This window comes from Chaetodon trifascialis, chromosome 22, assembly GCF_039877785.1.
Source record: "Chaetodon trifascialis isolate fChaTrf1 chromosome 22, fChaTrf1.hap1, whole genome shotgun sequence".
Taxonomy (NCBI): Eukaryota; Metazoa; Chordata; class Actinopteri; order Chaetodontiformes; family Chaetodontidae; genus Chaetodon; species Chaetodon trifascialis.
Genome location: NC_092077.1, coordinates 6,007,729 through 6,030,932, shown reverse-complemented (window position 1 = coordinate 6,030,932; position 23,204 = coordinate 6,007,729). Strand labels below are relative to the sequence as shown.

Genomic DNA, 23,204 nt, shown 5'->3' with positions numbered 1-23,204 from the left:
AAGCTGGGAATGAAATAGAAGAACACATACAGTCCGTAAATCAAAAAACACATACAAAACTACACCTCAAGACTTACAAACTTAAAAAAAAAAAGAAAAAAAAGAAAAGAAAGATCATAAAACATAAATAAACTGTATGGAACTTTAGAAAAAGCAAGTCAAAATCACAAAAGACGACATCAAACACACCTGAGAAAGTACTTCTCTATATTTGCTTTGAAGCAATTAAAAATGTTTCAGTCTTTAGCGGTGCAGGGCAAAGAATGTCCAGCAGGTGGCGGAAACAAATTCATCAGCCGGAAAATAAAAGGGCAAAATGGAGAAGAAGAAACCTCTAACAACAAATCAGTTCCAGCACGTAATATAACTGCTTGTTTTGGTTATGTATACATTTAATTGAAGTCGTTCTCTTATTTAGAGGAGACTTTTATTAGTTTTAGTTGGATTGCTCCATAAGCCCCTTCTTTATCATCCTGCAGCTATTGGTTAAGGCTAGTTAACTGTGGCTGGGCTGCTAGTTATCTGGCTAACAGCAGTTAGCACACATCGAATGAAATCCTCAACACCAATGTGAGAAGATGGACTCGGGTGTCTTCACAGCCCTTTCCAACGGTTTGTTTGCTTTGAAAAGACGAATCATTATGATAACATTTGTGGGAAAACTTCGAGTTAGCGATGGTCCAGCTAAAGTCGACTTTTATCAGTGCTTCTACAACCAAGTTAGCTTGGAAAGCTACCTTATTTGCGTATCCTCTGATAGAAAGTTACATGGACATGCGTTATTATGAGTCGTTAATCATAGCTCACTGGGTTTGAGCAACACTGTTGCTATTGAACATGCAGTTGGTGTTTCTCGTAAGGTTGCATTCAAAACACATCGCTGTTCATCGCTGTTTTCATGTTGTGAATAAGTAACGCTATGCATTATTTTATTAAAACCAGAATACTTGGATGGATTTTTAATTACCTTATTGTGTAATTGAAACAAATAAAAACAAATTCACCACGCTAGTCCCAGAAAATAACAGCATGTAGTTGTGAATAACAGCCCCAGTTTGACATCATCAATGTTCTGATGATTAACATGACATGTTGTTTTGTCTTGTGTGTGCAGACTGCATATCAGACTAGTTGAATTAGTTTACTGGACAGATAGGTCGGCTGCATTCCTTTTCCATCTGAGTACTCTTCTATTTTTCAGGTGACCCCTTACCTCTGGCATCGCTGCGCCTCCTCGTCCCACCTCTCCAGCTTATATCAGCCTCCATGTGGCAGGTTCTGAAACAACAAGATGTCATGAACTACTGGAAAGTAGCAGAGTATGTCTCTTTGGTGATGGACATGGTCCCAGAGCTGCTAATGCACAAGCACGGGATGCAGCTTAATCTGGGATTAAGAGCCAGGGTGGGTACCGGTGGAGGACACTGGGCATTCAAAGCTAATGTAACATTTCATTTTTTAAGATGGAAGCAACGATAGAAGGTTAAAGACATCTAATGATACGTGAGCTGAATTGCGAGTATCTTCATACAATGTTTGGTCTTTCTCATCATCAGTATATTCTCGAGTTGTGCCGAGTTGAACAGCTCCTGGAACCGGATCTCATCTTGTCTCATCTGGAGAAAATTAAACCGCGACATCCCAACCTGGTATGTGTAAGTGCCTTCAGAGTACATTGGTTGATTTTATTTCCCACACCAATTTGAAAAGTCCAGTCATTTCCACAGCTTTTCTGCATCTTCCATCACTGTGTGTTTTCTGTAAATCTTCACTATTACTGGCTGGCCAACAAACTTATCATAAGTCATGGAATTTTTGTGCTTATATTGCAGATGAAGGAATCAGGAGAGGACGTCGTGGTTCACTTTCTTGAGTTGATCCACACTCTGCTCAAAGATCCAGAGGAGAGACGAGACTTTTTCTTGGTGAGGCAGTTTCGACGACTCTTCTGTTGAGTCGAATTCAACTTTAAATGTTACTTGCCATTATAAGTTATAGTTTCTGTCAAGCTCGGTTCTTTCAGTTGTGCACATTCAGTTGACTGTGGAATTTCGCAGGTTGCGCAAAGTGTTCGGAAACATGTGGCAAAAAGTCAAAGACAACATCGTAGTATTTTTAAGTAACTGCAAAAATAGCAGAGACCTGACTTAAGTTTTGTATTTGTGATGCAGTGAAATTCTTTTTTCACAGTCTCTTTTTGTGTTTCACAGGAAGTCTTCCCCGCTGAGTATGGCCCTCAGTATGACAATGATTTGCAGATGCTGTTTTCGGAGTTCCTCTTTCGGCTGGCACAGCTCTTACCAGTACCTGACCTTGAGCAGGTGAGAGGTGTCATTTTATTCACATTTTGTTTCTCACCATGGAAGAATTACTCCTGTATTTTTTATATACATCTACAGTGATACTGCTGAATTCTGTGAACGAGGGAAAAACTTTGCATTACAGCCAGACAACAGCTGCGATTTGATGGTACAGGATGCCGCTCTTGTTCGAGTGGTCATTCTCGTCATGTGCCATGTGCTGGTCGAACAGCAACAAATAGCATATGATAGTAAAACAAGAGTGACACACACCACTGGTGTGCCAGTGGACAGTATTTGCTTGTGAAATAGGAATGATAAGCAATTTCTAAGTTGCACACATCATGGGAATATCATAATTATGGAATTGGTATGTGACAGTGAAAATCGGTGACATAGTGCCAGTAGAACAGCAGCAACATGCGAAAAACCAACAGTGACGTAGTCCACAGACTCAACATGACCTCACGTGTGGCTTACAGCCAGTCATTCTTGTATCTCTGCTTCGTTCCAGCCACAGGCTTGCTATGACATCACTAAAGACAGACCAGCAGAGTGCATGTCGCACAGCCAAGTGAAAGGTTAATTATTCAGTGACAGCACAGTCTAAAACTTAGGCCTCAGACCTCTCTGCACAGTTTATACATGACATCAAACAGCAGTGTATGCGTCCTGTATAACCACACCAATAATCCCACCAGCGGTTAATGACAAAACCAAAGTAGAACATAATGGCCTCTTGTTCAGTGACATTTGGTATCAGCTCACTGTTAATCAAATGCACATGTAACAGTTCATAAAGGGTCAGGAATCAGCAGCACTTTAAGAGCCATCCACGCATCCATCCATCCATTTTCTATGCCGCTTATCCCTTTCGGGGGCACGGGGGGGCTGGAGCCTATCCCAGCTGTCAACGGGCGAGAGGCGGGGTACACCCTGGACCGGTCGCCAGTCGATCACAGGGATGATGAGGCAACATATATACACAAACAACCGTTTACGCTCACACTCACACCTAAGGGCAATTAAGAGTCACCTAAAAAGTAACCTAATGAGCATGTTTTTGGTCTGTGGGAGGAGTACCCAGAGAGAACCCACGCATGCACGGGAAGAACATGCAAACTTCACACAGAAAGGCCCGGGAATCGAACCGGCGACCTTCTTGCTGTGAGGCACGGGCACTACCTGCTGCGCCACTGTGCAACCCCAAGAGCCATCCAATTGTTTGAAACAAACTGAAAAATACTAAAACTGGAGTGAGCGGTACCTTCACTGATCTCACTCACGTCCTATGTTAACATGTGGTACCAATTTATTTAACCTTTATTTAGACAGGTAATGTCACTGAGACATACAGTCTCATTCTCAAGAGAGACCTGATAAAACTTGGTGGCCACAGATCATCAGGCCATGGTCAATGAACCCTGGTGCAAAATGCGGCCAGGTGCAGTAGGACATCCTGGTATTTTTGGCATACTCTATTTGACACACAATGTATTGGGACATCCTAATACTTTTCTGATACAACAAATAGTATGGGTATTGGAAAGCAGCACTAGTCTCAGTTTTGCCTTTGCTGTAATTCAAATAAAGTAAAACAGGCATGTCATTGAACATTATTGGCTAGTAATATGTCTTACAGGTGTTTAATCTGCAAATCTGATGTCTTATTTGTTGAAGCTGAAATGTTTTGTGTTTTCATGTATGTCCCACAGACTGTTTCCTGGCTTGGAGCTGAATGCTCAGTGTTGGAGGAATGTGTGCATTCAGTCTCTGAGCCTGCAGACCTGAAACATTTGCTCCAGCACCACAGACACCTTGGGCATTTAGAGCAGCATGGTAAGTCATTTCCAATAACCGCATCTATTGCCTTTCATTGTTGACATGAACTTATGCCTCATTCTTTCCTTCTTTGTGCAGTTCCACCTACAAGCATGGGCGACAGCATCCACTCCTCCCTCTCTGCAGTGTCCCCCGGCAGAGTGACAAAACCTACAGAACAACCCAACCAGTCAGATCTGCCAGGCCTCAGCCATGACACACACACTGTGTCATTTGTGGATGACGTGGCAGTTGAAATCATCACGGTGACGGATTACGCAGAGGTTGAATTAGGCACGAGCACCGACATCGAGGTGGTGACGGGAGAAAACTGCTTTGGAGGAGCAGACACCAACACAGTGGCTGAAGATTCACTGATAATGCTTCCCCATGAGACAACCAGGGAAGGAGAAGTCGAACCAGGAGACGAAGCAACACAGGAAAAAGATGCAAGTGGTCCGACAGACATCATCCTTCCAGAGGCTAACAAGGACGACGTAGCGTCCTCCCAACAGATAATCTCAGTGGGACCTCATGACTGTCCAGACTGTGCGAAGAAATTTAAGTTTGCTTCCTCACTAATCGCCCACAGAGTCATCCACACCGGTGAACGCCCCCACCGGTGCAATGACTGTGGTCGCTGCTTCTCTTTCAGGCAGTCCCTCGACAGGCACAAACACACGCACAAAACCGGACGCAAATACAACTGCGCTGTCTGCGGGGAGACCTTTCACTCTTTGTCAGCCCGCACAGAGCACAAGCAGACGCACATGGAAGACGGTGTTTACGCCTGTCATCAGTGCAACCAGACATTCAACTGGGAGATGGCACTCGCAAGGCACCTGAAAAGTCACACTGACGATCACAACGCGCACGAGCCTACAGAGAGCCGTGAAGAAGGCCGGGAGGTGGTTGGAGGTGATGAAGGTGTCAGCGAGGCCACCGCTGCACCTGCTGAACCTGACAGCCGGGCGCGGGCGGAGGGTAACGGTGATCTGGAGAACGCAGAGGTTCAGAGCAGTGAGCGTCCCGCCGCTGAGCCCGAAGGCACGGCGTCTGAACTTGACAGCAGAGTCATTTCCCTGGTGAAGGTCCGCACGAGTGGGCGCAAACGCAAGCCGACCATGAAGATCCAGGTGATAAATTTACAGAAGAGCATGACCACTAAAAGAAGGAAGGAGATCACTGAGATGAACCCCGCAGAGCTGAAGCCTCTGCCTTTCAGTTGGTAAAGCCATCAGTCCTCATTAACACAAGTACAATGTTTGTTCTGTTCAGTTGGATGTATGGTGGCTGTGGTGGGACATCAGGCAGATAGAGCGCCTCATGTTTATTTTTCCTTTCTCTCTAACAGCGCAGAGCACTCTTATGGGTCATCCATGGTGTCGTCAAAGGACGGTGATGAGAGTGAGTGTTCATTTTCTTGCCATGATTACACAACCAGAGAGGTGTGAGAGTTTACAAGAGCACTACATTACATTGAAGAAAGCAGATGGAATTTTCCTTAAAAACAGAAAATGACTGTAAACACGTTTATTTCTGCTGTAAAGTTGGACATTTTGATATGGGCGTATGGGGAAAGCACATAATTAGTTTGCTTAGCACAATGTTGATTTCTTGCTCCACTCTCTAATGACTTTTGCTTTTCCATCAGGTTCTGTAACAGACGGCTCGTCGGCTGCTTTCTCCTGCCCTAAATGCTCCTTCCACCACTCCGAAGAAGCCCAGGTCCAGCAGCACATTAACAAAGTCCACTCTGTTGAGGCTGAGGATGACAAGCTGTCCCTTCAGCCCCACGCAGATGAAGAGGGACGTTTTACTTGTCCAGAATGTGAGAAGAGCTTCAAGTTCCAGTCCTTACTGAAAGCCCATCAGCGCATCCACACTGGTGAGCAGCCCTTCCTGTGTTCCCAGTGCGGGCGGCGGTTCTCCTTCAAACAGTCACTGGAGAGGCACAAGCTGACACACAAGTCTGGCCGCAAGTACGAGTGCCTGATCTGCGGGGAGTTCTTCAAGTCTCTGGTGGCTCAGAGGGAGCACAAGAGCACCCACATGGAGAACGGGGAGTACCTGTGTTCGGAGTGCGGTCGGGCGTTTGCCTGGAAGTCGGCGCTGGTAAGACACTTAAAGACCCACGGTGAGGATTCAGACAAGGTGGAGCGCTCTTATAAATGCCCTCGCTGTGACCTGTGCTTCAGCTGTGCCAGCTACCTCAACAGGCACCTCCAGACTCATCAAGAAGAAAGAGTGCACACCTGCAACTGTGGAAAGAGCTTCGCCTACCGGGCAGCTCTCACTGCCCATCAGCGCATCCATCAAAAGGAACGGCCGCATATTTGTGCGCAGTGTGGGAAAGGATTCCTCTACAAGGGCGGTTTGCTGAGCCACATGAAGATCCACTCCGAGGAAATGCCCTTTATGTGTTCCTTCTGCGGAAAGAGCTTCAAGAGGGAGCGCAACATGAAGAAGCACGAGCGCTGCCACACCAGGGAAAACGTTTTCAGCTGCTCGCAGTGCGACAAGAGTTTCGTCTATAAGGCGACGCTGATCAGACACGAGCTGACTCATTCAGGCGAGAGGCCGTACCTCTGCTCCGACTGCGGGAAGGGCTTCTTCTCCCACGCCGAGCTTCTGAAACATGAGCGTTTCCACACGGGCCATAAGCCCTTCCAGTGCCCCCACTGCGGCAAGAAGTTCACTCAGTCTTGCTACCTGACCATCCACCTGCGCTACCACACCGGAGTCCGGCCGTACTCCTGCACAGAGTGTGACAAGAGCTTCCTCAGTGCCAACCGCCTGAAAAGACACCAGCGAACACACTCGGGGGAAAAGCCCTATCTGTGTGTAGAATGTGGGAAAGGATTCAGGCAGTCATACAATCTGAAAATGCATCAACGAACACATATCATGAAGTTAATGTAGTGATGTGCCAGGTTATAGATTAGACTGGAACAAAAGGTAATGTAGATTTATTGCGACTTTATTTCCTATGCAATGTTCATCTAGTGTAGAAACTTCTAGCAAGAACTGGTTCATGTTGAATGTCCTACTGAATGCATTTGATGTACAGGTTGTGGTTCGATTAAAGCACACTGGGCCTTGAAAAGAATGTGTTTTTTAGCTCTTGGCTCAATAGCTTCAAATAATCAACAAGAGGTTTTACATAAAGTCAGGCTTTATTGTGAGCATCTTTCAGGACAGAAAATGTAACACTAGTTTGGAAAAGAGGCTTAACATTTTAGTGCTAGAACAAGTTGCTTTTTTTTTTCTTTTTTTTTTAATAACAGCAGTGTTTTCGTCTCAAACAGGAACACAAAAATATGACTGCAGGTTGTTTGGCATGAAGGCTTGTGTGTCAGCAGTAGTACAGACAGGAGCCACGCTGTGACACAGTTCTGCAGCCAGTCACGGGTCGTTGTTGAAAATCAGCTTAGACATCTTTGAATATTTAGTGTTGCTTCTTAACAGAATGTATGTGTACATCACTGGGTTTACAGACAAACTTCGGTTACATGAACGGGACAAGTGGGCGTAATGAATTGTCTTGTGGATAAAAACTGAAAACGATTGACTAGACAGCTAAACTACTGCTGAACCTAGTGAAAGAGTGAGATCGGGCAGCTTATCACCCCTGTGAAAGGTCAGTGTGAGATTGCCCTGCCCAAGCAGGCAGAGCCTCACTAACAGGACACGCGGGCGGGCATGATAGTTTCAGCCAAGTTGGAAGTACTGAGAAAACAGCGGAGGCTTTGCGAGGCAGCCGCCCTGCTGGCTGGGCTGAGCTACACGGCTATGTGCAGAGTGATGGGGCAGTGGTCGCTTCCCATCACCTTGTTGCGGATCTTGCTGTCGCACAGGCCTGGCAGCAGACTGGACGACAGCAAAAAGTAATCCAGCCTCCAGCCCACGTTCTTTTCGCGGCAGTTCATCATGTAGGTCCAGAAGGAGTAGGCGTTGGTCTGCTTGGGGTAGAGCTCGCGGAAGCTGTCGACGAAGCCCGCCTCCAGCAGCTGGGTGAAGCCCTCGCGCTCCTCGGGGGTGAAGCCTGCGCTTTTCTTGTTCCCCTTCGGGTTCTTCAGGTCGATCTCCTGATGCGCCACGTTCAGGTCGCCGCACAGCACCACGGGCTTCTGCATGTCCAGCTCGCTCAGGTATGACCGGAAGTCGACGTCCCAGGTTTTGCGGTAATCCAGGCGCACAAGGCCTCTGCTGGCGTTTGGCACATAAGCGGTCACCAGGAAGAAGCTGGGGAACTCGGCAGTGATGACGCGGCCCTCCTTGTCATGTTCTTCTTTGCCTGGAGTATTGGCAGAGGAAGTTCAGTTATATCAGTTCAATATCTTGAACTATTCCTGCAACCGCATTAAACGTGTAGATGAGTGTACTTGTAAATTTAAACTCAGATATTTAAATTTGAGCACACTTTTTTGTGCAATTTCCAAACGTTTGATGCATTCAAAGCTGCACTTTGCAAACTTATTCTATGAAATTACATCCAAGAATCTAAACTTATGAACCCCCCACTCACCAATGCCATAGGTGACTTTGATGGGTTCAGTCTTGCAGAGCATGGCTACACCACTGTAACCCTCCTTCTCATTTGACCCGGCCCAGAACTTGTGAGGGTACTCGGGCATTGAGGTGATTTCAGAAGGGAGAGCTTTCTCTGAACACTTTGTCTCCTGCAGGCACAGAACATCCGGAGCCTCTTCGCGCACCCACTGCAAGACAAACAGCAACAATTAAAACCACCCTCAAAACTGAACTTTGACAGATTTAAGTTGCTTCAGTTTCACTGCAAACTCACATCCAGGCCCTTCTTTTTCACCCAGGCCCTCAGCCCGTCCACGTTCCAGGAGGTGATCTTCATGTTGGCATCGCGTCCATCTTTGCTCATCATTTTGTCAGGAGGATCTTCGTACAGAATTGGGGCCTCCGGCTCTTTAGGCTTCTTTGCTTTCTTTGCAGAAGCTGTGAGGTGAAAGAAACATGCGTCATGAAAGTTTCACCCGTCTTAGTTTGGAAGATGAGCTCAGAAGTTGTTTGATATGTAGAGAACTGTGTTTTTGCGTGCTGCAGTACCAGAGCCTGTGTCGTTTTCCCCATCTGCGGCCGCCTCCTCTGTCTTCTTGCCTCTCTTCATACTTGAACTCACTCTGGCTGGAAACACAGCTCGCAGACACACAACACGCACACACAACAACACACGCGCCGCTGGAAGAGCAGAAGAGGAATCAATCAAATTTCAGTCACCTGTCACAGGAAATGGACAGCATCTGCTGTTTCTCATTTTATGTCACCGTAAATATGATTCAGTTTTTTCTTTGTACTGTTGGTCAGACAAAAGCTATGTGAAAATGTCACCTTTGGCTCTGGGAACTCATGACTGGCTTATTTTTACTATTTATATTCAGATTTAATATTTCAGAGTTTCAGACAATCCAAGAGTGATCAATCTGAGCAACAATATTTACTTCACATGAACACAGACAGTAACAGAGACAATATTAAGGACCTATTCATTTAAGTTACTGAAGACCTGTGATGTAGATATGGAAGGAGCCTGAAGACTACTATTAATAATACCGATATTTATGTGTAGTAACCCAAATATCGGCAGATATTTTTTATTTGAACACTTGGTATTGGCAATGCTGTAATTTTGTCCCTGTATGTTCAACAATACTAACTTGAGTATCTTGTACTGACACAAACTTGTAGCATCACATTGTTGCTTATCAGCGCTCGTATCGGCCAATCGAATATCGGCCGAAGGACGACAGTTCCCTCCTTCTCAAAAACAAGTGCAGCTCTGAGTACCTGTGTGTCCTCGTTTTACACAATACCACCGTTTCACGCGTACGTATGTATTTGAAGGATGAAATAAAATCTGTGACAAACAGGAAGCGACGCTAAGCGTTTTTGATCTCCATCGTCGCTGTGGAGGAGTATAACGGTACAGTGGGGCACACTACATGTAAATTAAGAATGTATTCGTGACCCACTGAATGTTAACTTAACATCATTCATGTAGGTGACAAAAGACCAACAACAGCACAAACTATTTGGTCATTTTTGCGTGTTACACAACACCAGGATTTATGGCAAGCTAGGCTAACGCTAGCTTCTCCACTGTGACAAAGAGCACGGAGCCAGCAGCAGACGGCCTGCACCGAGAATGAATGGAGTAACCAGCCAGCTACTAATTAGCTTTCCACAGAACCGATTTGGTTGATCAATAAATGCAAATGTTAAATAACGGTAGCTTCACTCAACCAGAAAGACAGTTTAAAAAAAGGAGATGCAAATTATCTTACTTGCACTTCCACAGCAGGATGTTAAGATCACTCCGTGCTGCTTCAGTCACTCCCCCAAAACACACTCACACATAGAGCAGAGCAAAGATTTGTGGGCACGTGCTCGCTGTACATGGCGACTGCCTCAATGTTTGCCTGATTAAAAATCAATAACAACAACAAAAAAAACCTCCGCATTTTTATTATTTATTTTGTAAACTGGCAGAAATAACATGTACTCGCTGTTGTAACGCATATTACATTAATCTGACATGCTGCTGACGTAAAAACATAATTAATACAAATTTTTTTGGTAAGGCCAACTGTACAGCAGTCAGTGTTTGGGACCCCGAGCTTCATGGAGCAGTTGGGCTGCAGAAGTTAGCTGAGGCGGAACAATTATTGGCTTTAAAGTTTCACTGGCACGAATTTGGATTAATGTAAACTACCTAAGGGAAGTAAAAAGGTATGTGTAAATAGTCTGTAATCCAAGAGAGCGTCAATTTAAGCAATTTAAGCAATACAGCATGCTGTCGCTGCTATGCTAGCAGCGACAGCATGCTGTATTTTTGTTTTCTTATTTATCTGTTCTCTGTATGCGTTAATAATGTAGTGTCTCCTTACGTGTCGCATTTTCCCTCTGTTTTAAATGTTAACGTGCAGTTTACAATTACAATTATTGTTACAAATGTGATATACATATCTCCAAAATCCCATGAAATCGACACGCCCATCCTCTCACTCATCTATGGAAGCCCATTTCTGCCCAAATGTTCAGAAGTTATAAGTAAAACCGAAATGGAAATGCAATTAAGCAATATTGGTTTAAAATTACGATATGCTAAGTCAAACTTACGAAATAATAAGTTAAACTTTTCACTCACACAGTTGAAGGTGGTGTGTTAAAATTTTTATAACTCAAGCCTTCATTTCACTTAATGCATATCAACAGCATCTTTCATTTGCCTGTCCTGCTCAAAATGCAGCTGAAATACCCTAGAAGACGTAATCAGGGTAGTTTTAAAGACTTTGAAATGCTCCCTCCGGAGCAAAAGAAGACATTTCAGGTTTCTACTTAGTCCTCACTGCACATTGCTTTTCTCTTTGCTTTCTCTCTTTCTTTCTTTAAGCTGCCATGACTGTAGTAATTGGATTTGAGGGCAGTGCCAATAAGATCGGCATAGGAATCATCAGGGATGGTGAAGTGCTTTCCAACCCCAGACGGACCTACATTACCCCTCCTGGTCAAGGCAAGCCACATTTCTCTAAAGCACTAATATCCCCTTCACTTAAGTTTAACAATCTTGCATGTGAAGTTGACAACATGTTATTTTACCCATCAGGGTTCATGCCAAGTGACACTGCCAGGCACCACCGTGCTGTCATACTGACTGTCCTCAAGGAGGCGCTGGAGCAAGCAGGGCTGAAGCCTGCAGACATCGACTGTGTGGCATACACCAAAGGTAACATCCAAAAGATCCTGGCTTTTCACGTTGGTTTACAAAGTGCAGATAAAATGAAAATGAGTGCTCCTAATACCCCCAATATTTGTGATAAAATGTGACCTCTCTGAAGTAAAGATAGAAAGAGGAACTTTAGAGTTATAGTTCAAACATTTCTCTGTTGTTTGGCAGCATGACATATGCATATGTGTTTAACCACTGTACAGTTACATCACAATTCTAGATATCATATTATACTATACACATTCTTTAAATTCAAACTTCATATCTTGACCAGAACTCAAAAAACAATTAGGAGTTTCAACAGTGCTTACCCTCATGACATTAGCTTGTACCCAGGCCATAACCTTTATTATTTCATGTCATTTTGTATTTTAAGTGCAAGTTTATTTGATAGAGATGCAGCTTAGCAATCATGTGATTATCCATAAAACCCTTTATATTCATCAGTGCCTTTAAGGCAACATCAAACTGACAGACGGATGCAATGTTGTCTCTCAAACAACAGTATAATGTCTTTTTATCACTCCAATGTGATAAACAGTCTCTCTTTAACCCTTGTTTTTCTTCTTCTTCTCTTTCAGGTCCTGGTATGGGTGCTCCCTTGGTGACGGTGGCTCTGGTGGCTCGTACAGTCGCACAGCTTTGGGGGAAGCCGCTCCTCGGTGTCAACCACTGCATTGGACACATTGAGATGGGCCGACTCATCACAAAAGCCGCGAACCCCACCGTGCTTTATGTCAGTGGAGGGAACACACAGGTTGGTGGCCTCAGTATTTCCTTTGGCACAGAGCTTCTGGACAGCACTTCCTGTTCATCAGCTGTCTGTGAAACAGTGTTGACAGAGCTGTAACATACACTGAGTTATAAGCTGATGTGGTACAAATGTAACAGTTGGACTCTTGTCGTCCTGTGCAGGTTATTGCATACTCAGAGCGGCGGTACAGAATATTTGGGGAGACCATCGACATCGCGGTCGGCAACTGTTTGGACAGGTTTGCTCGAGTTCTAAAGGTGTGTGCCGTTATGGTCCTCATTAGAGCGACTGTTCGCCTTTCACTGGATGTGATCGATGTGTGTGAAAACTTGTGTGGATCTGTTTCTCCACTCAGATTTCCAATGACCCCAGTCCAGGCTACAACATTGAGCAGATGGCCAAAAAGTGAGTGGAAGCTTCACTGGACTGCTGTGGAACGTGTTGTGTACTTCATGTTTGTTTTACGACTGATATTTTGACACTGCTTCGCTCATGTCCGTGCTGTCAGAGGGAGTCACTATGTGGAGCTGCCGTATACAGTTAAAGGAATGGACGTCTCATTTTCTGGGATTTTATCCTACATTGAGGTGAGTGGAACTATTTTTCTACAATAAGTGCTTTCATCTAAATAATGAAATTGCTAAAACTGACATTCAAGGCTACAGTTTGATGTCTGTGACTTCATTACTCTCTTGAGTCATGGACCCAATGGTTATTCTCTCTTTTCTCTTCCACAGGAAGTCTCTCATAAGATGCTGAGCTCTGGTCAGTGTGCAGCAGAGGACCTGTGTTTCTCCCTGCAGGTACTAACACTATCAGTCTGCTCATAGAGTCCTGCCTTACATGCTGGATCTGTGTAGCTCAGCTAGTTAAGATCAGTAAAAACAATGTTAATTTTGGAATAAATCAATTTATCATTTTAAAATGTCAAAAAATAGCATATCTTCATTTCTTTCGTTTCTCTTATTGTGGCCGACCAAGAGTCTAAAACCCAAAGATATTCAGTTTGCTGTCTTCTATGACAAAGAAGAGGATCAGTCAACGAATCAGCCAGCTGTTGCAGGTGTGATTACGATGTAATGTGCCCAGCACTGACACCTCCCTCCTTGCAGGAGACCCTGTTCTCCATGTTGGTGGAGATCACAGAGAGGGCCATGGCTCACTGCGGCTCTCAAGAGGTCCTCATTGTCGGCGGCGTTGGCTGTAAGTGAATGGAAACATTCTGTGGTATGTTTTGCTCTTGTGGGTCATGTTGGTTTGTGTAGTTTTCATCATCCAGAGCCCAAATGTCCAGATATCTTCCAGTAGCTACAATAGTACAGTTACAGTGTCACAGAAATGAAATGGATTGAAATCAGAGTTAGTCTATAGGCTGCTTCGTTTAAAGGACGAGGTTAGATATATTTTTTGTTGTGTTAAAGGGCAGGTGGGAGAAAATGTCCAAGAATTTACATTATTCAAATGGCAAAAAACACTTAATAAAATAACAGACATTTCATAACATAGAAAAAATATGTTTTTAGATTTACTTTTGGTGAAATGAAATGCTCCTGTTAAGCTGAACTGCTCTTGGCTCTTGTTTTCCTTCTCTTCGTGAGACTAAAAAGCATCAGAGCCACAATGAACCAGCGTTATTCTGCTGCTTGTTTGTGAACTTCACTTCCTTTCATAACTAGACTATGTGAACTAGTCTCCGTTAGGAATCATCAAACCAAAAAGAAGGCTTGTCTGAGTCCGTCCTGTAGAGACATGACCTCATGTCTCCTCTGCAGGTAACCTGCGTCTGCAGGAGATGATGGGGGTGATGTGTGAGGAGAGAGGAGCCAAGCTGTTTGCCACAGATGAACGGTAAACCAGTCGCTCTACACTTACTTTCATTGACATTAAAATGACAAGAGAGTCTGCTTCAGACTCAGAGCACAAACATAAATCAATCAGGACAGTGACACCCACCCCACCCTCCAATACACTTTCCTTAGGGTGGGTGTCCCATGATGGTATTTGAGAGACTTTTCCAGTTTGACAAGAGTACAGTTCTTTGTGGAAACACTTATTTCCACGCATGCTATGTTTTAGAAATTCATTATAATCAACAGCTTTTATTGTTGTTAAAGCTGAAGTATCGTTGGATGTTAACGTAGCATAAAGAGCATCACAGCATGCATTGTAAAACAGCAGGAACGTGTGAGTGAGCAGTAAATGGGCTGAACAGAAAAGTCAATTCACATGTGAGAAGCGTCAATAGAAACATTTGCAGTTCCTCAAACAGCCTGTCAGGAATATTGTGTTCCAGGTTCAGATAACACAGTGTTCATTTTGTACCGCAGATTCTGCATAGACAACGGAGCAATGATCGCTCAAGCTGGCTGGGAGATGTTCAGGTCCGGTCAGGTGACGGAGCTGGAGGACTCGTGGATTACACAAAGGTACGTTCACATCACCGTAAAGATTTTACTCTTAATCATCAAAGGTTGGGACCTTGGTATATAGAGATGTTCCCAGGATGTAGGAGAAGTTGAATATTGCTTCCTTGCTGTGCTGTCATACCTTGTTATGTGTCCATGTTGACATGAACATTTTCCTGTTGTAGGTACAGAACAGATGAGGTGGAGGTGACGTGGAGAGACTGACTGATGGACTGAGCAACGTCTTGGTGCTACAGATGCTGCTGCAGCAGGTCTGTTATGGTAGCTGGTTTAAAACTTCTGAAGACCTCTGAATTGACTCTGGAAAAATGAAATATTTTGCCTTTTCCTGCTCAGTTTAAAGCTGCATAAGCTAACTTCAGTCTTTAGCCACTGAAAATGCAGTAGCAGTGAGAGGTATATTCAGATTTCAGAGAATTGTGCTACCTGCTGAGTGAATTGTGGACTCCTACACAACATCATCTGGACAGTAATGGAAAGAAAATTTGGACAAGCTAAGCAATTCACAGTGAGATCAGCTGTCAGGTTGAACCACTGCTGATACTGAGCAACTTTTGTTTTTCTCTATTTCTACATTTAAGCTCTATTTAGTGCAGCGGTTCCCTCCATTACCAACAGTTTACTGGTGTCAGTTGAGAGAATCTGACCTGAAAATAAACAGAGATGGAACTTGTAGAGTTTATTCATTTTTATTAAGCAATACTGTTCACTTACATTCCTCCTCTTTCTCCAGTGTAAATTTTTTTATTCAATAAATTTTCTTTTCAAAATTCAACATACTGAACACGGTGATATCCCTTACGGAGTAACATTCAACCAATTAGGGAACCAAATAAAAAAAAAAAAAAAAGGAACACAGCATTAAGATCTGACAGGGGTCATGGGTGAACTCCACTGTGCCTTTGACTACACCCCTCTGTAAACTGAAGACACAGATACACACGTCCTCTGCATACATTAACCATAAAACTCAAGCAGGAACAAGACAGACATTCTTCTGTTTCTGATGGAGACGGGGGAAATAAATCACTCTGGTGAAGAAAAGATTGGACACAACAGACTTTTTTTTTTTAACAAAGTGCTTGATTGACCTCATCGATGAAGCAGCAGCCTCATGACTCAGAGAGCAACGGACTTCAGAGGCTGAAAGGTACACTATGCAGGAATTGTTGCCTGTAAACAACATTTAACTTGGCCCCTCCTTGGCTCAACAGCACCATGAGCTCACTGGAAGCTACTGCTGCTGCAAACTCAGAACCAATCCTGTATTATCTGACAGCAATTTAGCATCTGGGGGCAACAGCCAGTGTTGCAGGGGTTACGGAGTAGCCAGCAGATATCCAGATAACATCAGGGCCACAGCTTCCTCTTCCGTGCCGGCCATTGTTTACAGTCTGATAAGCAACTTGACATTTTGGCAAATCTCCGTAAACAGATAACCTCATATGAACGCAGTTACATTTTAGAAAAAGCTAAACCGTCGTCAGATGAAGGCCAATGGGTTCTGAGATTGCATTTCAGCCACTACGGTCTGCTTCTTTTGCTCTCCACATCTACTGTTCAGCGGAATGCAACCAAAGCCAGCTCAAGTGACTGGTCAATACTACTAAAATAGGATCTCTTGCCCAAAGATTCTGCATTTGAATCCTTTTGGGTGAGTCTACACTTTTGAAGAAAATCCTGCATAGTATGCCCTTAAGGTCAACACGGCAGCCTTCACCTCTGCCTCTTCCAGCCCAAGAGCCACTGAGGTGTCAGCCTTAATAAGCACCTTATTAACATGCAGCGATGTGAGCCAACGAACCACAGGCTGCCCGCTGAGTCATTCTGCTTGTGTTTTCTCTGTTTTAGTAATGATTGATCCTAATTTACAGAGGACACAAAAATGTTTGATAAAACTGCAGCTTTCAAAGGGGGGAATTTAAATTACAGCTCATCAGAGGTTGTTAAAAAGAAGGAAAGAAAAAAAAAGACCAGCTCTACACATACAAGCTAAAAATGGTCATGAGAGGCGATGAAAACAGATCTGATTAATTAAGGCAGGCTTTCTGTAAGGCGTTAAAAAAGTCCATTGCTGTAAGATCTCAAAGAAGTTAGTCCAAAGTGTCTCAGTGTGGCTTTGCGTGAAGACATCATCCTGAGTGCAGTGTGTGAACGGGACTCAAAAATGTGTCCATCTTTACTTTAATGTGCATGTAGGTGTGTGTTGTGTGTGTTTACATATGCTTTGGGTTTCTCACACTGCTAGGCTGGGTGCTCCTGGGTGTCTTTATACCAGACAACCTTTTTTGGAACTGCAAAACAAGAAAAGAACAAAACAGGGTCAAACATACAGAACAATATGTGTCAGAGATCAATAAGCTGATTAGTATTGAACAAGTAAACAACCTAAACTTAACGCGAAAGGACTCTCTGGACTCATTTGACAGAGCACAAGTCTTCAGTACATAATGCAGGGAGTGACAGTGCAACAACTAACCAAAGTCGTTTCAAAAATAGACATAACCACAAACTATTGTCATAACATGTTAACACTTCTCAGGAGCTGAAGCCTATTTCACAACATTCAGTACCCACCTTTTTTCTGTTTGTTACAGATAGCATTCCATTCTGAGGAAAGAGAAAAAAAGACACCGTTAGAGGCAATGTGCTGACATCACAATTTTCAAGAAAACAGAAACAATCAGGGCACACGGTCAACAAGGTTTCTCACAGCCCTCACCTCTACTGTGATAGTTCAAAGCCTCCACTAGATGGCGACAACTTAGCAGCAGCTTCCCGTTGCTTTCGTCCACCTCTGGGCGTATAGTGGGGGTGATGGAGGTAGCAACTGGAATAGGCGTTTCTTCGGGAAGCTGGACTGTGAGACCTGTGTCCAGCTCTAGGTCTGCTGGCTGTTCGGCGTCTGTGGGCTGAGGGGGGAGGGCGTTCACAGTGGGGCGAGTGCCAGAGCCCTCTGTGACAGGCCTCGCCTCGCTGATGAAACTGAGACCCCACTGGTTCTGTAGCAGCACGCCGATGGCGGGGCGGTCCTCCTCCAGCGCTCCACTTGCTGCTCCCGCCTTCACCTTGGAGGCGTAGCTAACGGCGGGCTGCAGCTTTGCGGGGCTGTCCTGCACTGGGAAGGCAGGTGGGGGCTTGAGCAGCGACAGACTGTCCTCCACCCACCTCTCCTTTTGGTTAGCCTTTTGTGGCCGCTCGCTTACTCGGCTGACCCCCTTCTGACTTTCCCTGCGGAGGCTGCGGCCTTTGTGCTGCTTGCGTTCTTTTTCCCTGCGGAAGCTGAAGGGATGCGTGTAACCGGGTCCGATCAGGTCGCCTTCAGGTGAAAGCTGTCGGGGCTGTTGGTCACCTCCAGAGATGCAGCCTCCACCCCCGCCTCCACAGTTGCCCGAGCCAGGAGACAGGCGGCGATTGCGAATGTGTGGCTCAGAGTTGGTGGCTGAAACAAGGACTGCTGGGTCACACAGGGTATCAGACTCACACACGGTGTTGTTGGCTTCCCATGTACCTGAAAGAGAGGTGTTGACATGTCGCTCAAATATCTGTTGTCAGATGCTGTTTGAATGCATTCATATCTATGCATCATATATCATATGAAACAGAATATTAACACTTGGGCTAAGCCTTAAGATACCCTCTTTAACTGTAAAAATCACATCACTGTCCTGCTCTGATTTAACAACAATCTTGTGTTAGTATGTCTGTTAGTGATTGATGAGCACACTGTGTCCAAACTAGGGACGCACACTGCCATTTGAAAACTGATGGTTATCATACCATGGACATTTACTTTTTTATAATATTGAATTCTAACATGTTACTAGTAATATATTTCAAGTTTCTATCAAATTTCATGTCTGTCAGAATATAAATTAAATCAAACAAAAGCCTTGTTTTCATTCCTTTAAATGTCATTAAAAATCAATAATAAAAATTGTGAAATACTGGGATATTTTCTGAGACAGTGGAGGCACACTACTACCTTCTATCAGAAAGCTTTGATGTGCTTCTTCCAAGCATGCACACGTCACAAAAAAATCATGGTAAGCAACAAATTTCCATTTTTCACGAGGCAAATGAATATATTTGTAAAGAAAGCAAGGCATACGAGTGGAGTTTGAATGTCAGCAGCCCACTTCTTGAACACAGGGTCTCGACAGATCAGTTTAGAAAGCATAGATTCACTGCAGTAAAGTTAGTTCTTGAGTTGGACATATGACAGAAATTCACTCTGGATCCAGCGGCAGGCTGTCCAGTTTCACCCAGTGTTGGCAACAAGTGGATGGTCAGCTCATCTCCAAGCCCAAGCTCTTAGCCACAGGGGTTTCAGCAGCACACCTATTTTACTAATGTGTAATCATTTTACTAAATATTTGAATAGAAAATAACTGCAGTTTTTTAATAGCTTCCTTGCCATGTGAGCCAGTAACTCCAATTGTACTAACACACTGGACACACCTCTTTTTTGTAGCTTCCTTATCATGTGACCCACCTGTTGTATCTGTTCATTGGTCACACTGGAAAGCTCTTCTCCTTCAACATTCTTATCCTCACGTTTGTCCTTTTCTTTTTCTGTTCTCAAGTTGTTACGTAAAAAGTGATATCGTGATTTTTTTTTTTTACTTTAACGCGCGCACACACCCTCTAAAGGTGTACACATGCATGCCGCACACGCTCTCCAGCCTTTGCCTCCTTTGTCTCACAAATTCCCGGAAAAAGGCCTGATTGGTTCATAAAGGATCTTTGCACTTGGCTGTGCCATATCAGCAAACATCAGGGGTGTATGACACATTTTCATCTGACTTCACTGTGCCAGTTGAGTTTGGGCAGAGTAACAGTTGCCTGTATTGCTGCCAAGTTGTGCAGAACAGAACAAGATGACTTGATGCTAAATGAAGAGAAGGGAACAGTTGGAGCAAAGCATCTCTGTTCTGCTGACAAAGAAAAATGATAAAATAGCCCGCAGAAATTGTCCAGTGAGTGTGTTGACTGTTGTAACACTGAAATAATTGGATGAATAATCAATCAATAGACAATTGCCACCATATCAACTTAATCAGTGTACTCATTCATTGAGCAAAAATGCCAAATCAATATTTAGCCTGAGCTTCTCAAAAGTGATAATCTGCTAATTTCCTCATATTCAAGTCATTGTAAATTTAGTATGTTTTGAATGTGTTCTGATTTGTTGATGACAAAATAGGAGACGTGAAAATTTCACTTTAGGCTCCCAAAACGTCACACTGCTTGACTGTTTGACATGTCTTAATCAAACAATAGTAACATATAAGTCTATATTTAGCTTACATTCATATGTACAGAAAATGTATAATTACTGGCTGTGACAGCTTTCAATACTCGTCACTATACATCTCACTGTTGCTAATCGTGTATCAATGTCATACAACAATCGGTGTGTCATTTAGTCACACTTGATGCCTCATTGTGTCAAAAGAATGGTTGGCTGACTAATTACTGGCGGGACAGTTAACTTACATTAGTTCCAGTTGAGCCATTTTTGTCCACATGGCACACGTCTGATAGATCTAGACATTACTGCTCATTGCCTCTAAAAGGGCACGTCTACTAGAAATACTTCCCTGGTGATAATAAGGATGAAACTTATAACAGGTGCTTTGTAGGCCGAACTTGACTGGTCGCTCGGGTTGGGGCGAAACACTCCATATGATTAAGAATAAATGCACATACCCGGCCTCAATGGCGTGCCCGCTCCTAAGCGCCACATTTTAAAAAAACTGATGAGGTAACGTTACTTTTTCAGTCCAGGCAGTCCGTGTCGACCACCGTGGTCGAAATTTCGAAAAACTAGCTAACTCTACAGACTCAGGCTATAAAGAGCAACTTGGCTGCTTTATTGACGTCTCTTCGGACATAACAACAAGCTGTGATTCATGTATGCGGTGTTGGCAGCTAACAAGACAGCAAAAAAGCTACGAGCCAGCACCGGTGTTAGCAAACTTTGATTAGCAGCGTCATGTTGCGGCGAAATAAACTCGACGGTTTTATCCATCTGCCGTTACAACATTGCCAATTTAATTCAACAATGACTCAAAAACAAGAGCTGTCGTAGAGGTAGTTGTTTATATTTTTAAACATATCCGAAATCAAGAGCTAACTAGCACGTTAGCCGAAGTCAAAGTTTCGTAATCCCCATTCATAGCGGCGAGCAGGCTATCGACACCGCTAGCATAGTTGCTAACACCGTCGGCAAGACAACAAAATAACACCACTGAAAGTGAAGAATTTCCGTCCGGTAAGTCAAAAAGTTGTACAAACTTACCTGTTTTGATATGCATGTCTTTTCGTTCAATGTGTCGCGGAAGCTAAACCGTTTAGTAACTTTTGTTTACAACGTTAAGATAACGACGGCTCGCTGGATGAGTCTTATGCAGCCACCCGGAAGCCCCACGAGAATGTGGGTGGAACAGGAAGTCCCTGTAGATAAGGGGTCCGGCGGGAAACTGGGGGGGAAATTTTATTATTCAACCTTTATTACGTTCGCGATAACCCACGTGATAACCACAATATTAGAGATCTCTTCGGTTGAAATCATTTTTTGCTTTAAAAGGCAGATTTTTGTTAAAGAGTCAAAAGGTAACACTATAAATACAACCATAATATTGTTACCATTAATGTAAAACAATTTCACAAACATCGAGACATTCGAACGAGTCTTAATATCTACATACAGGTACTGTACAGCAAATATTGTGTCTGTTCTTACACAGAGATGGGACAACCTCATTAAGGGCCTGTTAAGGTAACATTAATGTTACGTAACAATAAGAAATGCAAGCAAATTAATTTGGGAATGCTTGTTTAGGAAAGTAAATAACGCTCTACAAAATAAATAAATACCCCCCCCCCCCCCCCCCCCCAAAAAAAATCTAAATAAATAAAATAAAATAAAATAAAATAAAATAAAATAAAATAAAATAAAATAAAATAAAATAAAATAAAAATAAATAAATAAATCTGTTCTCTTTGAATTCAATGAATTAAAGTGGTTCCATACCTGTGTCAGGACCCCAGGGGGGACGAGATAATGAACAGAATAGGCACATAATAGTGCCACATAAACTGTAATAAGAGGCCTCCGCAAAACATTTACAGGGACGATTCAAAGCTTGGCACACTATGTGAACAAATGTGGTTCGTTTTGATCATTTTTGCTCATTATTGACTTCTAAAATATATGCTGGAAAATATCAAACTGCTCACTGCATCACTGTTTGTACTACATACCGTTTCTTTGTCCCACATTCACAAACTATTTATATGATGGATCCCACCAGCAACCATTAGATAATGCAATTTGATAACACAAAAGATCAGACCAGTCATCATGGAGCTATAGAGATGCTGATGTGTTCATCAGTTTTGAGTGGATTACACACATCCGGCTCTTAAACTCATTCCTCTCATTGTTTTCTTAAACATAAGGTCTCACATGGCAACCTCTAATAAGGTCAGATGAAGGCCTGGAATCAGTCACACAATGGAGAGGAAGCATGGAAAGCATGACAAGTTATCCACTGATTAATGAGCTGCTAACAATCTCAATAAAAGATATAATAAAAGCCCATCTTGGGTATCTGAGCAGTCCTGCTTCAGTCCCACAGGTTGATCTGTGGCACCATCTCTGGCCTTCTCTCCCTCTTTCACAGATCTTTGTGACCAATCTCCGCTCTGCATTTTATTCACTCACCTTTTCATAGCTTTATGTCTGATCGTTAGTATTTGGCTTCAGTCGTGTGCCTCTTCCTGCGGTCGGACCCCCATCAGGTCGAAAATTAAATCTGAGGTGCCCTCAAGCAATTCTGAGTGCACAAAGTTACAGCCAGTTTCTCATCAACTGGATAATTTTGGATCATTTTCATAATAATAATAATAATAATAATAATAATAATAATAATAATAATAATGCCTTCATGAAGGGTCACAAGTCAAAACGGCTGGGAAACTGACTAAGAGAACTTCATTACTCTGGTTGTAGAAAATGAATGGATAGATTAACATTTTCCATTACACACCTATTAGCTATAGAGGAAAATCCATCTTTGAAAAGACCCTCTGAGCACTTCCACAGTAGCACTGAACAGACCCTTAGTTCGTGC

At 43.5% G+C, this 23,204-nt stretch overlaps 4 protein-coding genes across 7 annotated transcripts; 2 read left to right on the top strand and 2 right to left on the bottom strand.

Annotated features, from left to right (window-relative positions):
* The first annotated feature begins 298 nt into the window (after nucleotides 1–298).
* Nucleotides 299–7,394, top strand: LOC139350303 (zinc finger protein 11-like). 2 transcript variants are annotated; one of them, XM_070991546.1, is made up of 9 exons: nucleotides 299–612; nucleotides 1,202–1,404; nucleotides 1,557–1,649; nucleotides 1,833–1,925; nucleotides 2,211–2,321; nucleotides 4,016–4,139; nucleotides 4,221–5,349; nucleotides 5,476–5,528; nucleotides 5,776–7,394. In XM_070991546.1, the coding sequence occupies exons 1-9, from the start codon at nucleotides 579–581 to the stop codon at nucleotides 7,041–7,043; spliced, it is 3,108 nt and encodes a 1,035-aa protein (XP_070847647.1). In that variant the 5' UTR covers nucleotides 299–578; the 3' UTR covers nucleotides 7,044–7,394. The 2 variants fall into 2 exon arrangements, with proteins under 2 accessions (XP_070847647.1, XP_070847646.1); XM_070991545.1 differs by having other exon boundaries at nucleotides 306–612; nucleotides 1,557–1,655.
* Nucleotides 7,285–10,505, bottom strand: apex1 (APEX nuclease (multifunctional DNA repair enzyme) 1). 2 transcript variants are annotated; one of them, XM_070991551.1, is made up of 5 exons: nucleotides 10,439–10,505; nucleotides 9,204–9,335; nucleotides 8,929–9,092; nucleotides 8,650–8,842; nucleotides 7,285–8,418 (listed from the first exon to the last, which is right to left on the bottom strand). In XM_070991551.1, exons 2-5 carry the CDS (start codon nucleotides 9,262–9,264, stop codon nucleotides 7,904–7,906), a joined length of 933 nt encoding a protein of 310 aa, XP_070847652.1. In that variant the 5' UTR covers nucleotides 9,265–9,335; nucleotides 10,439–10,505; the 3' UTR covers nucleotides 7,285–7,903. The 2 variants fall into 2 exon arrangements, with proteins under 2 accessions (XP_070847652.1, XP_070847653.1); XM_070991552.1 differs by lacking the exon at nucleotides 10,439–10,505 and adding an exon at nucleotides 10,314–10,434.
* A 236-nt stretch (nucleotides 10,506–10,741) lies between these two features.
* On the top strand, nucleotides 10,742–17,792 carry osgep (O-sialoglycoprotein endopeptidase). 2 transcript variants are annotated; one of them, XM_070992196.1, is made up of 13 exons: nucleotides 10,742–10,883; nucleotides 11,548–11,667; nucleotides 11,761–11,880; nucleotides 12,465–12,640; nucleotides 12,799–12,894; nucleotides 12,993–13,042; nucleotides 13,146–13,224; nucleotides 13,375–13,440; nucleotides 13,750–13,840; nucleotides 14,410–14,485; nucleotides 14,965–15,063; nucleotides 15,228–15,314; nucleotides 17,661–17,792. In XM_070992196.1, the coding sequence occupies exons 2-12, from the start codon at nucleotides 11,553–11,555 to the stop codon at nucleotides 15,265–15,267; spliced, it is 1,008 nt and encodes a 335-aa protein (XP_070848297.1). In that variant the 5' UTR covers nucleotides 10,742–10,883; nucleotides 11,548–11,552; the 3' UTR covers nucleotides 15,268–15,314; nucleotides 17,661–17,792. The 2 variants fall into 2 exon arrangements, with proteins under 2 accessions (XP_070848297.1, XP_070848296.1); XM_070992195.1 differs by lacking the exon at nucleotides 17,661–17,792 and having other exon boundaries at nucleotides 15,228–15,944.
* Nucleotides 15,730–21,504, bottom strand: LOC139350675 (uncharacterized). The gene is made up of 4 exons (XM_070992197.1): nucleotides 21,368–21,504; nucleotides 17,786–18,574; nucleotides 17,641–17,673; nucleotides 15,730–17,357 (listed from the first exon to the last, which is right to left on the bottom strand). The coding sequence occupies exons 1-4, from the start codon at nucleotides 21,381–21,383 to the stop codon at nucleotides 17,308–17,310; spliced, it is 888 nt and encodes a 295-aa protein (XP_070848298.1). The 5' UTR covers nucleotides 21,384–21,504; the 3' UTR covers nucleotides 15,730–17,307.
* Nucleotides 21,505–23,204: the final 1,700 nt, after the last annotated feature.

Coding starts and splice junctions, on each gene's coding strand:
- LOC139350303 (XM_070991545.1), top strand. CDS start 579: ATGGACTCGGGTGTCTTCACAGCCCTTTCCAACG. Junction 1,405..1,556: donor ATCTGGGATTAAGAGCCAGG/GTGGGTACCGGT, acceptor TCTCATCATCAG/TATATTCTCGAGTTGTGCCG. Junction 2,322..4,015: donor CAGTACCTGACCTTGAGCAG/GTGAGAGGTGTC, acceptor TATGTCCCACAG/ACTGTTTCCTGGCTTGGAGC.
- apex1 (XM_070991551.1), bottom strand. CDS start 9,264: ATGAAGAGAGGCAAGAAGACAGAGGAGGCGGCCGCAGATGGGGAAAAC. Junction 8,843..8,928: donor TGAAAAAGAAGGGCCTGGAT/GTGAGTTTGCAG, acceptor TTTGTCTTGCAG/TGGGTGCGCGAAGAGGCTCC. Junction 8,419..8,649: donor CAAAGTCACCTATGGCATTG/GTGAGTGGGGGG, acceptor CCAATACTCCAG/GCAAAGAAGAACATGACAAG.
- osgep (XM_070992196.1), top strand. CDS start 11,553: ATGACTGTAGTAATTGGATTTGAGGGCAGTGCCAATAAGATCGGCATA. Junction 13,441..13,749: donor ACCTGTGTTTCTCCCTGCAG/GTACTAACACTA, acceptor CCCTCCTTGCAG/GAGACCCTGTTCTCCATGTT. Junction 15,064..15,227: donor GACTCGTGGATTACACAAAG/GTACGTTCACAT, acceptor TTCCTGTTGTAG/GTACAGAACAGATGAGGTGG.
- LOC139350675 (XM_070992197.1), bottom strand. Junction 17,674..17,785: donor TTTGAACTATCACAGTAGAG/GTGAGGGCTGTG, acceptor CTCTTTCCTCAG/AATGGAATGCTATCTGTAAC. Junction 17,358..17,640: donor CTGTAACAAACAGAAAAAAG/GTGGGTACTGAA, acceptor CTTGTTTTGCAG/TTCCAAAAAAGGTTGTCTGG.